The 9,776-nt window shown below is 36.5% G+C and overlaps 1 protein-coding gene across 6 annotated transcripts in view; it reads right to left on the bottom strand.

Annotated features, from left to right (window-relative positions):
* Positions 1 to 5,825: 5,825 nt before the first annotated feature.
* Positions 5,826 to 9,776, bottom strand: part of ANAPC10 (anaphase promoting complex subunit 10) — a 38,358-nt gene continuing 34,407 nt past the window's right edge. For 3 of the 6 annotated variants that reach the window (XM_027455783.3, XM_005014668.6, XM_005014667.5), the window contains one exon: positions 5,826 to 6,212. In XM_027455783.3, the coding sequence (XP_027311584.1) occupies positions 5,982 to 6,212 (231 nt within the window). In that variant the 3' untranslated portion in view covers positions 5,826 to 5,981. Of the gene's footprint in view, positions 6,213 to 7,470; positions 7,571 to 9,776 lie in introns of those variants that run through there. The other 3 variants (XR_001187452.5, XR_216894.6, XR_002399726.4) reach the window with 3 other exon arrangements.

Raw genomic sequence — 9,776 nt, 5'->3', positions numbered from 1 at the left:
ACCTATATAGAAAGCTACTTCAACCACTGGAGAAGCAAATTACTTCAAAAAACTTCTTGGTAAAAACCCCAAACAAAAATAGCTCTTTTACAGCACTGAAGCTTAACAGACTTATTTTACATAAAACTGTATTGAAGTTTTGGTGGGATTTTTTGATCTTCTCCAGAGGAAACATAGACAAGAATTACATCCATGAAGCTGGCTACTAAGAAGAATGAATTTTAAACCAAATGGGAAGGTTCTACACAAAGCAACAAAGAATATGCCAAGATGACAGTAGTTGGTGAAAGCCGAAACATTACCCGGGGTTAATCCCCCTTAAAATCTCTTCTCAGTTTTGAGAAACTTAGCCAAATTGCAACTCTTTTAGCTGAAATTTCCCATACCAGCTGTCTGCCTCAGGCTGAATTTATTTTGGAAAACTTCAGCCAAAACTATTCAGCCATTTCAGAGAAATACTCTCACCACCTTTTATTTGGAAACTTTTAGCACTCAAATGCTTTACAGTAGGGTTTCTGAAATTAGATGGGAAAGAGAATAGAGGATATACCTATGTAACCATTTATGAACATCTGTCCAATTTTGGCCAAGACTAAAATGTGCACACCCCACAGAACAGTCCTGAACAGTCCTGAACACAGCTCCTGGTGTGAAACTATAGGGCAAAGTCAGTTTCAACTTAGCAGCTGCTTTCAGGTATTGCATCCTTGGGCTGGGCTAACCAAAATCAGAAAAAGCCCTCCCCTGTGTTTTCAATACCCTCATTATCTTGCTACTTTTAGTGCAATGGGGAGAGAGCTGACAGGCAGATCACATTATTGGGAAGAAGTATGTGCTATTATTTGGGACTTAGACAGGAAATGAAGAAATTTCTTTAAGACTTTCCTAGGAGGGGAAATAGGCAGATTATGGGATTTGGGGTGGGACATTGAGGAAACAGGTACTGAGTGAGAAAAAAATGTGACTGATAAAGGAAACGCTGCAACAGTGAACCTGGGAAAGAGACAGAAATAAATGAGAGCTCCACGGAAAGAGAACAGGAGTGAAAGGATAGATAAAGGGCAAAGTGGAAAAACAAATGCGACTGGGAGATGAGACTGGGTCCATTATGAAGACTGGGAAGGAAAAAAGTATCATAACTGGGTAACAAACAGTTTGGAGACAATGACTTTGAAGCAAGAAATCTAGGGCTTGCACCAGAAACCAAAGAAGCAGACTAAGTGAGTGCAAGCTTTTGTTCGCAATGTAAATTATGTTGGTTTCATATATGAAGAAGTGTTTCACTTGCAGTTTCAGAATTAGCACAATGACATTCTTACTGGCTGTTCTGTGAAAGGTGAGAGTTTTTCCAAGCACTAGCATGCTGCCTAGAGATGTAGCTCTCTGCCTTAGATGAAGAGATCACTTGCGTTCCCAACAATGGGTAGCTCTCCATGGTCCTTCACACTTTACAGCTGCACCATTTCATGCATACAAGTTCATGCAGCTTTACTAATCAGCACTGGCAATCTGGGCATCTGGTTCAATTTCTAGCATATAAATAGATTACAATCTTAAATCATGTTTCAATTACTTCCGTTAAACTATTATAACAAATGAAGAAAAACAAGTCCCAGATTAAGATTTTCTTCAGTGTTTGATCTCTCATACTTCATGAGAAACAAATCAAGCCTTTAATTCTCAGAAAACTATTTACATGCCAACTGTTCAATAAACACCTAAACTGGTAGTTTGAATTTGAGATTATAAATAACTAGAGCTCCAAGCTTCCCACAGCCTAAAATCATGCCTATCTGTGAGGACTTGGGCAGCTACAGAATTAGGCAGCAAATGAAGTTTTAAAGTTGTCACCCATATCTCAGTAATTGAGGATCTGGGCCAGAGTCATCTGAAGCCTCAACATACCAAGTATCTCTACGGGATGAGAAGAAAAAAAAAAAAAAAAATCAATAGAAGTCAAATATTTTACATTTATACCAAAGAAAGTGGAGAAAATACCATGTTCACAGATCTGAGTCAGACTCAGATCATGCTAATATCAATTTCATGTCAAGCATTCCATATTCCACACAAGACAGTTGTGTATATCCTTCGCTAAACAGTATGTTACGCTTTCTTTTGTAAAGAAGACAACCTAAGGTAGCAAGCAAATACACAGCATCAGCTGTGTTCCTATAGACAGTGTTGGCAACAGTATTTTCCTTACAGATCAAACTAGAAGAGCAGAAGACATAAGACTACTTTAAAGATAACTTTAATTCATTATTAATCAAAAGAAAATTCATAGATTTCTAGTCTTGACAAATAACTCTATAGTTTTCTCCATTTTTTACATTAGCTACCAGAAAGTTATCAAATTATTGTAAGGTACAGCCACAACTAGTCATCGTGGTATATAGGTGGCCTCCTGGCTCTCACTCCTCTCCATGAGGACACTACTCCAAGCATATAGGTCTAAAGTGTTTTATAGTTCTTGAGAAGAAAAACTGACTGAACTCCCTTGGTTCAGCTTCTGGACAGTTGTTGGTTAAAAAAAAGTTTCCTTCAGTTGGTAGTCAACTTACTAAAAACAATGTCAAGATTTCATGTTACTTGCAATTTGTCAAATAGACTTTTGTGAGCATACATTTCGTGAAATTTTTGAAGTTATATAAAAGCTCACTTTTTTCCCCCCGTGCATCAGAATTATTTAAGATCATCTGTCCTTGTAACCAGTATACCTTTCTTCTTTCAGGCAAATAAATTTTCACACAAAACAAGCCAGAATACTCACATAGCCACCCTAAAGTTTAGACAGTCTTCACAAGCTGCATCTGTGAAAATCTGATTCTCCCTCTCTCCCCCCAAACTGAGCTGAAGCAGCACCCCTTGTTGCTCATTAGAAAAATGTATTAAAACATATTAAAGCTAACAACAAGTAGCCAGAGTTTTGCATCCCTTAAAGTAACATTTGTTCAACCACCTTCTAGGGCAAATAGGTCATTTATTGGCTTTATGCCTTTTAGAGATGCAGCTTGGTATTCATTTCCACAGAGAGGTTGACAACTTGAATATACAGAAGACTACAGATTCCCAGCACTTGTCTCTTTCCAAACAGCAACTAAAGTATGCACACGGGTAAAATAAAGTAAAACTGCACTAAAAAGTAGTTATGAATATAAGATATTGTTAAAGGATGCCAAGGAAATTTCTTTTTGAGACTGTGCAGGAAGTGAATATGAGAGACAAGTTATGAGAGACAAGTATATTGAACTGAAATGTTATTCCCGTTTTCACTAGAAAGACACACATTCATGAGAAATCAAAGTCAAAATGGTTATAGTATTCCACCAGTACTATTTAGACGTGAGCCTAAGAATGTTTATATTTTGCAAGTTTTCACTACAAAGATAACACATTTAGGCTTTTCTATAGGTTTGCAATTTTGGATCTCCTGCACACATTAACAGTTAACTAATTTACAGCACTTGTTGACACCTTCCAAAGAAGCTCTTGGCTAGGTAATATACAAGCTTCAACTAAATTAACATTACAAGAACTTTCTGTTCTCAAAGTCAGTCCTTGGAAAGATTGGTATTCCCAACAACTGTAGTTTAGTTACGTAAAATTGCTCATTTAAGTGATAAGATCCCAAAGAATTATGTCTAAAAAAAGAAATCAAGCCAAAAAAAGAGCAGCAGCTATGCACAATATACATGTAATAACTTCCTGTAATGTTTTGGCAGACCAGTTTATCTGTTTCAAATTCAAAGTGCTTTATTAATGCACAAGCATTAACTTACTTCAGACACAATCCTCTAGGATCTCATCACTTAAATCAGCAGCCTTATGTGACTAAGCACCAGAAATGTTAGAAAAAAAGAGTACTTGCACAAATGTTAAATATCAATGAGGCTACAGTTGTTATGAAAAAACATAGAAAAGACTTCAGATGGATTTAGAATAGCCACTGTACTTGTTTCCAGTAATACTGAATATCAAAGATGACAACATGAACTGTAGTAACGAGTTTGCATTTTTACACTGCCTTTCAGGCATGGTCATATATTATTTTTCCTGTCAGCAGTAGTTGAAGATGTTACCAGTTGTACTCTCCCTTTTAATCTTCTCCCACCCTCATCATCATGACTCACTGTTCTCTCCCACAGTCTTACCACAGACCATTTTGTTTCTACCCAATACTAAAAATATATTTTAAAGGGCCAAGGACCTAATAGTTTCACAGATACAGTTTAGAGAGCAGCCAGAGAATCATCTGAAAAGGCACAACTATGGGAAAGATAACTTCTGGCAATAAAGCAGAAGCGAAAATACTGTAACATGCAAGCACAGTCTGAACCTGTTGTTAACAGAAGAATCAGATGTAACTACAGCCTTAACCTTTAAAAAGCTTTGCGCACCTTGAAGTCTACTAAAAGATCATATAAGCTTTATTTAAAGTTTAATTTCTAAGTACAGCTCTCCCCCCTACAGCAACATTTAACAGCATCCAGTTTAATTGTAAGTGTCACTTTTTTTTTTTTTTTTTTACAGCTACTTAAACAGCCTCTATGATTTGAGAGTCGCACGGTAAGTAGTCAAGATAGGTTTGAGCTTATTCAACTTGACTGTCAGAAGTGGCAACTTTTGTGTTTTGGAGACAAATATTTGGCACCTCTTCTGCATGGATATAGCAGTCCTGAAAAGCAGCAAGACCAGAAATAGCTCTTTAAAGGTCCATTCCTACTGAGGCAGGACAGAAATAAGCAGAACAAGACTGGGCTGACAGCACTGTTCCTAGTCTACTTGCTTATGTTCTTCAGAGTGCACTATGAGTAACTTGACCTAGACTTCATCAGCCTAAAGATAACGGGCATGCCTTTAAAATACGTACCCTTAACTTGTACATATTTGATTGGTTATGCAACCCTTGAACTCCAACCTCAGCTATTCATGGGGATGCCTCATGCAGAACGTATTCACGTTCATTTCAACGACTGTTCTCTTGTGAACAGAAAATAAATGACTATATTATTGAGGTACACAATAAATAACGTACAGAAAGAGAAGAGGATGCTTCTGAGAGTTTCTTTAAATCGAAGTATTTCAAGTGTTCCTGAACAGGGTTGTCCTGTGGTAAAAACAGGAAGTAGGGAACACATTGATGTAACAACACAAAACTAGTAAAGGTAACTGCAACCTTACCTTCTTAAAGGAGGGAAAATAGAAAGAAAAGAAAAAAAAAAAACACCAGAAAACTGCATACCTAACAACCTTCTTTCTACTCAATTTATCAACAAAGCAACTGGATACATGGATACATCCAAAGGGGGGGGGAAGTGTCGTAATTTGGTTTGGTGTTTTTGTTTGCAAGCCTAGATTCAAATAAGAAGTGCTACAACACAAGTATAATCTCTGCTTCAAATAAATAACAAAGCATGTGCAACAATTTCATAAGAGTACATAATAAAATCCACCAAACTGCCTGAGACTTGATGCAAGGCACTAGTTTAGCTTCTGCTGAACAGGAATTCTGCTGTTGCTCCATTCTTTACATAGAAAGGCAAAACATCAGTAAGATACTCTTTAAATGACTGAAAATACATTTAACAGAAAACTCCTAATAAAAACAGCAAACTCCTGTAAAAACAGTAGCGCTGTAAAACAAACTACTTCTATACAGGATCATCAGAAAAGAAATATGAGAAAAAAACTATTAAATCAATCACTGATTACAAGTCACAAACACACTTTTTAGTATGCCCAGTTCCTCCTCCCCATCCCATGTGGTTCAAAAGAACCCAGAGGCTCAGAGAAAAAGCAATGAAGTGTTACACACTACAAAATACAGTAACACAATATTTTCTTTATTTCAGGACTGTACAAAGTATAAATGTAAAGATATATTACACCAAGATAAACCTTTAAAAAAAAGTATTTGAGTATTTAAACAACAATACTGCCATCAGAAAAATGCCTTTATTATCTCCAGTTATGAAGTTTTACCTTATGGAGCGATACATCATGAAATCAATTGTTGTACATCTAGGGAATTTACCAATAGAGCTCTCTTCCACTGGGGTATACACTTTGATTTGTCTCATGTGAGTGTCTCTTCCATTTTGGTGATTAGCTAGAACAGCAATCTGAATCATAAATGTGCGAATAGGCTTCTTATGGGTATCTGTTAAAGGAACATGAATCCAGCCGCTTGGTTCCACTAATTCAAGTTGCTGTCGAAAACAAGACAAAAAGCAAAGTATTCAGGAACAGTTAATATACTTAATGTAAATGATCACATGATATTTAATGATATTAAACCTAATACAGAAGAGTCTTGCTGGTCAGATTTTAGTTACTTTTTAAAATCAGTTTGAAGTAATAGAGTTGAAAACTCACAGCTAATTTACTGCTGCTGTAATTGAATACAAATTAATTTGACTACAGTTGTGTCTGCTTTTACCTCTCAGAATCTGCCCTTCATTTTGCACCTTAGGCTTAAAATAAAAAATGAATATAAAAATAGACTTGAATATAAATCAAGTCAAAACAGTACTATTTGTATCTTGTTTCGAAAGGACACTACTCAAAAATGATAGAAAAGGTGCATCTTTAAATTCTTTGAACCCTTATCTACACACCCTGAACTAAAGTATGCTAGAATGACTTAGATATGAAATTAAATCCACATGAGCAGGTTTTCAGAATTCCTTCAGTTATTAGAGGAACTGAAAAGGAGTAAGGGGAAGGTGACAGAGGAAAAAATACAGGATAACTCATGGACTTCATATCACCGTGTAGTTATACGTGTGTCAAGACAAATGCCTAACCAATTAATAACTGCTGCACAGCCATTTAATCACATTTTGAGACCCATTTTGACTTGGCTTTCACACAACAAGCCAAGTGTAAAATGATTTTTATTTTATTTCATTTTTTACTTCTGATCCTACAGAAACCAATGTCAAAGCAAACAAAGAAATGCATTTTGTTAACTCTAAACCACATTACTGACACATCAGCATACTGAAATCCAGCTAGATGTTATGCAGAAGTGTGGTGACAGCTTTTGTTTAAAGCTAGTTGCCCAACTTCAAAGCACAGCTCAAAACACATATAGAAGAGCACACAAGTCAGAAGCAGTCTTCGGGAGGCTGGGGGGGAGGAAAACAGTTCTCCATAAGCAAATGAATTTCACAAAGCTAAGCAAATAGACTGCTCTTCTTAGCAGATGAGTTCTTCTGCAAAAGAAGTATGCTTTGAGCAGCTCAATATTCCCGTTTTTCTCCTGAACACGCTGCAAGACAAACATCCCATCAAATGCTTAAAAAGCCTTAAGATTTTAAAAAGACCCACACAAGATCGACTGATCCAGAGGTGTTACCAAGCACTGTAAGGGAATGACTCTAGAAATAAGGGAAGTCAAAAGTACACTTGATGACTGCTTTAAGGTTAAAGAGACAGGAAAAGAAAAAAAAACAACTCACACACCTCTACTTTAAGAAGAGATTCCACTGCTGCAGGCACTCCAACAAGTTGCTTTCAAATTATCAGATTTTTTTTTTCATAGGAAGCTTCAGGTAACAGTTAGCTTTAAAAGGAATAAAAATGACCTACTGTTGAAGCAGCTTTATATAGGGAAAATTCATCGTTGTGAGGTAGTAGTGAACTGTTTAGCACAAGCATGCTTTGTATCTCCACAGTAAACAGAAAGAATGAGAATCCCAGCAATATGCTAAGCAGATAATGCTAAGTTAAAGTGCCTCTGATTTGGAATAGAATTAAGAGATTATAGCTAACTGAATTTGCATTTTAATATTATTTTCAAAGTTTACAAATTTTGACTGATGATTCAAAGTGAAAATTTAAGTTCCAGAGCTAAAAAAAATTTTTTTTTTTTTTTTTTTTTAATGCTTGGATCAGTATGAAATCGATTAGTTAATGCACTTGCTTTAGGTTGATGCTATTGGTTTCAGGCATATCTAAAATAATCCAGGTGTATTTATTTTATTGGCAAAGAAATCACAAAAAGTAAAATGACTCCAGCTCCAGAATCAAAAGAGGTACCAAAGGATTGGCAAAATTGGACTACGTTTTCAAAAGGAAGTTAGATGCTTATGACTTTTACACACAAAATCACAACCAAAGAAAACTAAGGTCATAAAGATGAGTACTTCAATGTTGAGAGTTGCAAATGCAACTCTACTCAGTTTTCCCCATGTCATAGGACATCATTTTAAATTAAATATTTATCAATACTTTGTTTCATCCCTTATCAATGGAAGCTAGTCACATGCTTTATCTGTAGCATGTTATTTTTCAATCCTGTTATTTATGCAATGAATTTCTTCCCTAGCCTTTCAAGGGTGGTTGGACTAGTAGCCTCTACATCTGTAAAGCAGTCAACTGAGACATTAAATTACTTAGATTATAATATCCCTTAGTTTCAGATGTCAGATTTGGCACACTTTGGAGCTGATTTTTCCTGACCTTAGTAACATACAGTACTTTACATGAAGTTTAGCTCCCACAGACTCCACTTGCAGCTCTAAGTGTTCACATTTCTGCAAGTTAATAACATTCTCAAATCAGCCACTGGAACACACGATATACGAGTAGCCACCTAGGAACACGGTTATTTGAGTGTACGGTGTAAAAGAGACCATGACTAAGCACAGATTGCACACAATTCTGTGAGCAGTACTCCAAAGAAGTCTTTGTGGCTGAGAATTATTTTATTCCATAACTCTCCTCTGCTTCACTTACTCCACACGTTGCAACTTGTGTAACAGTTGAATACACAAGCCTTTATTGCCGAAATCCTGGATTCATACTCAAAATAGACCCCACTCTAATCCAGTAATTGTCTCTTGGAAGAGGGATATATGAGACTCTTGAATGAGATTGTAGGGCACACTACAATAGAGCAAGTGGTCTGGACTTAGATGTAGACATTTGGGAAAAAAAGTGAGCTTTTGATTTCATAATCTAACATTCCCGTACTATAACTTTTTTGTTGTTTCTCATTTACTTGTTTGTAATTGATGCCTCCATAGCTCAGCAACTAGTACTCATAGTTCATTCAACTATTGAAGTTTAACTACAATAACTATTATCTGAACATCCATCAGAAAATGAAGTAATATTTTGCCAGTGATGCACACATTTTTTGTAACCAGAAGAATGCTACAAACGAGACATGCAAGCACTCTGTTCTCCTCCATATCTGTCATACTCTTTCAGACAAGTGAGATGATTTTTTTTTTTTCCCCAGAGGGCCCAGGTCCATGGTTTTAAAGAGGGAATAGGACATGGGAATAGGCGGTAGTAGTATAAGACAAAATGCTGCCCACTCTTAGTTCAATGTCAGCACCCAGATCCAGCCACTACAATTTGTAGCAGAAATGGGATGAAATACACAGCTCAGTTCTGCCTGGAGCATTCCCAGTGTGAACAGAATCTAAAGGAAACTTACTGTGAAGTTTTAAGAAATTCCTATTAAGCCCATGCAAATGGCAATCTTTCAAAGCCTTGTAAACTGGTCTGGAAATTTGGGTGGATTTTTACAGGGAGGCAAAAGGCACATCCTCGACACAAAGGCTGAACTCTTGCCAAATTTCAAATCCTTGCTTCAGAGCTTGGGGGCACTGGAGCATCAAAGAAGGACACCAGAATATTCTCACACAAGCAAAATAACATACTTTTCACTAGCCTTATTCTTGGAACAGAACTCCTTTGGCTGTAACTTTCAAAAAAATTCAACCCAAAGCAGACATCTGGCATGGAAAAATCACAGT

The sequence above is a fragment of the Anas platyrhynchos genome, chromosome 4 (genome assembly GCF_047663525.1).
Source record: "Anas platyrhynchos isolate ZD024472 breed Pekin duck chromosome 4, IASCAAS_PekinDuck_T2T, whole genome shotgun sequence".
Classification (NCBI taxonomy): domain Eukaryota; kingdom Metazoa; phylum Chordata; class Aves; order Anseriformes; family Anatidae; genus Anas; species Anas platyrhynchos.
Note: the sequence above shows the minus strand (reverse complement) of the source record. Positions and strands in the feature narration are given on the sequence as shown.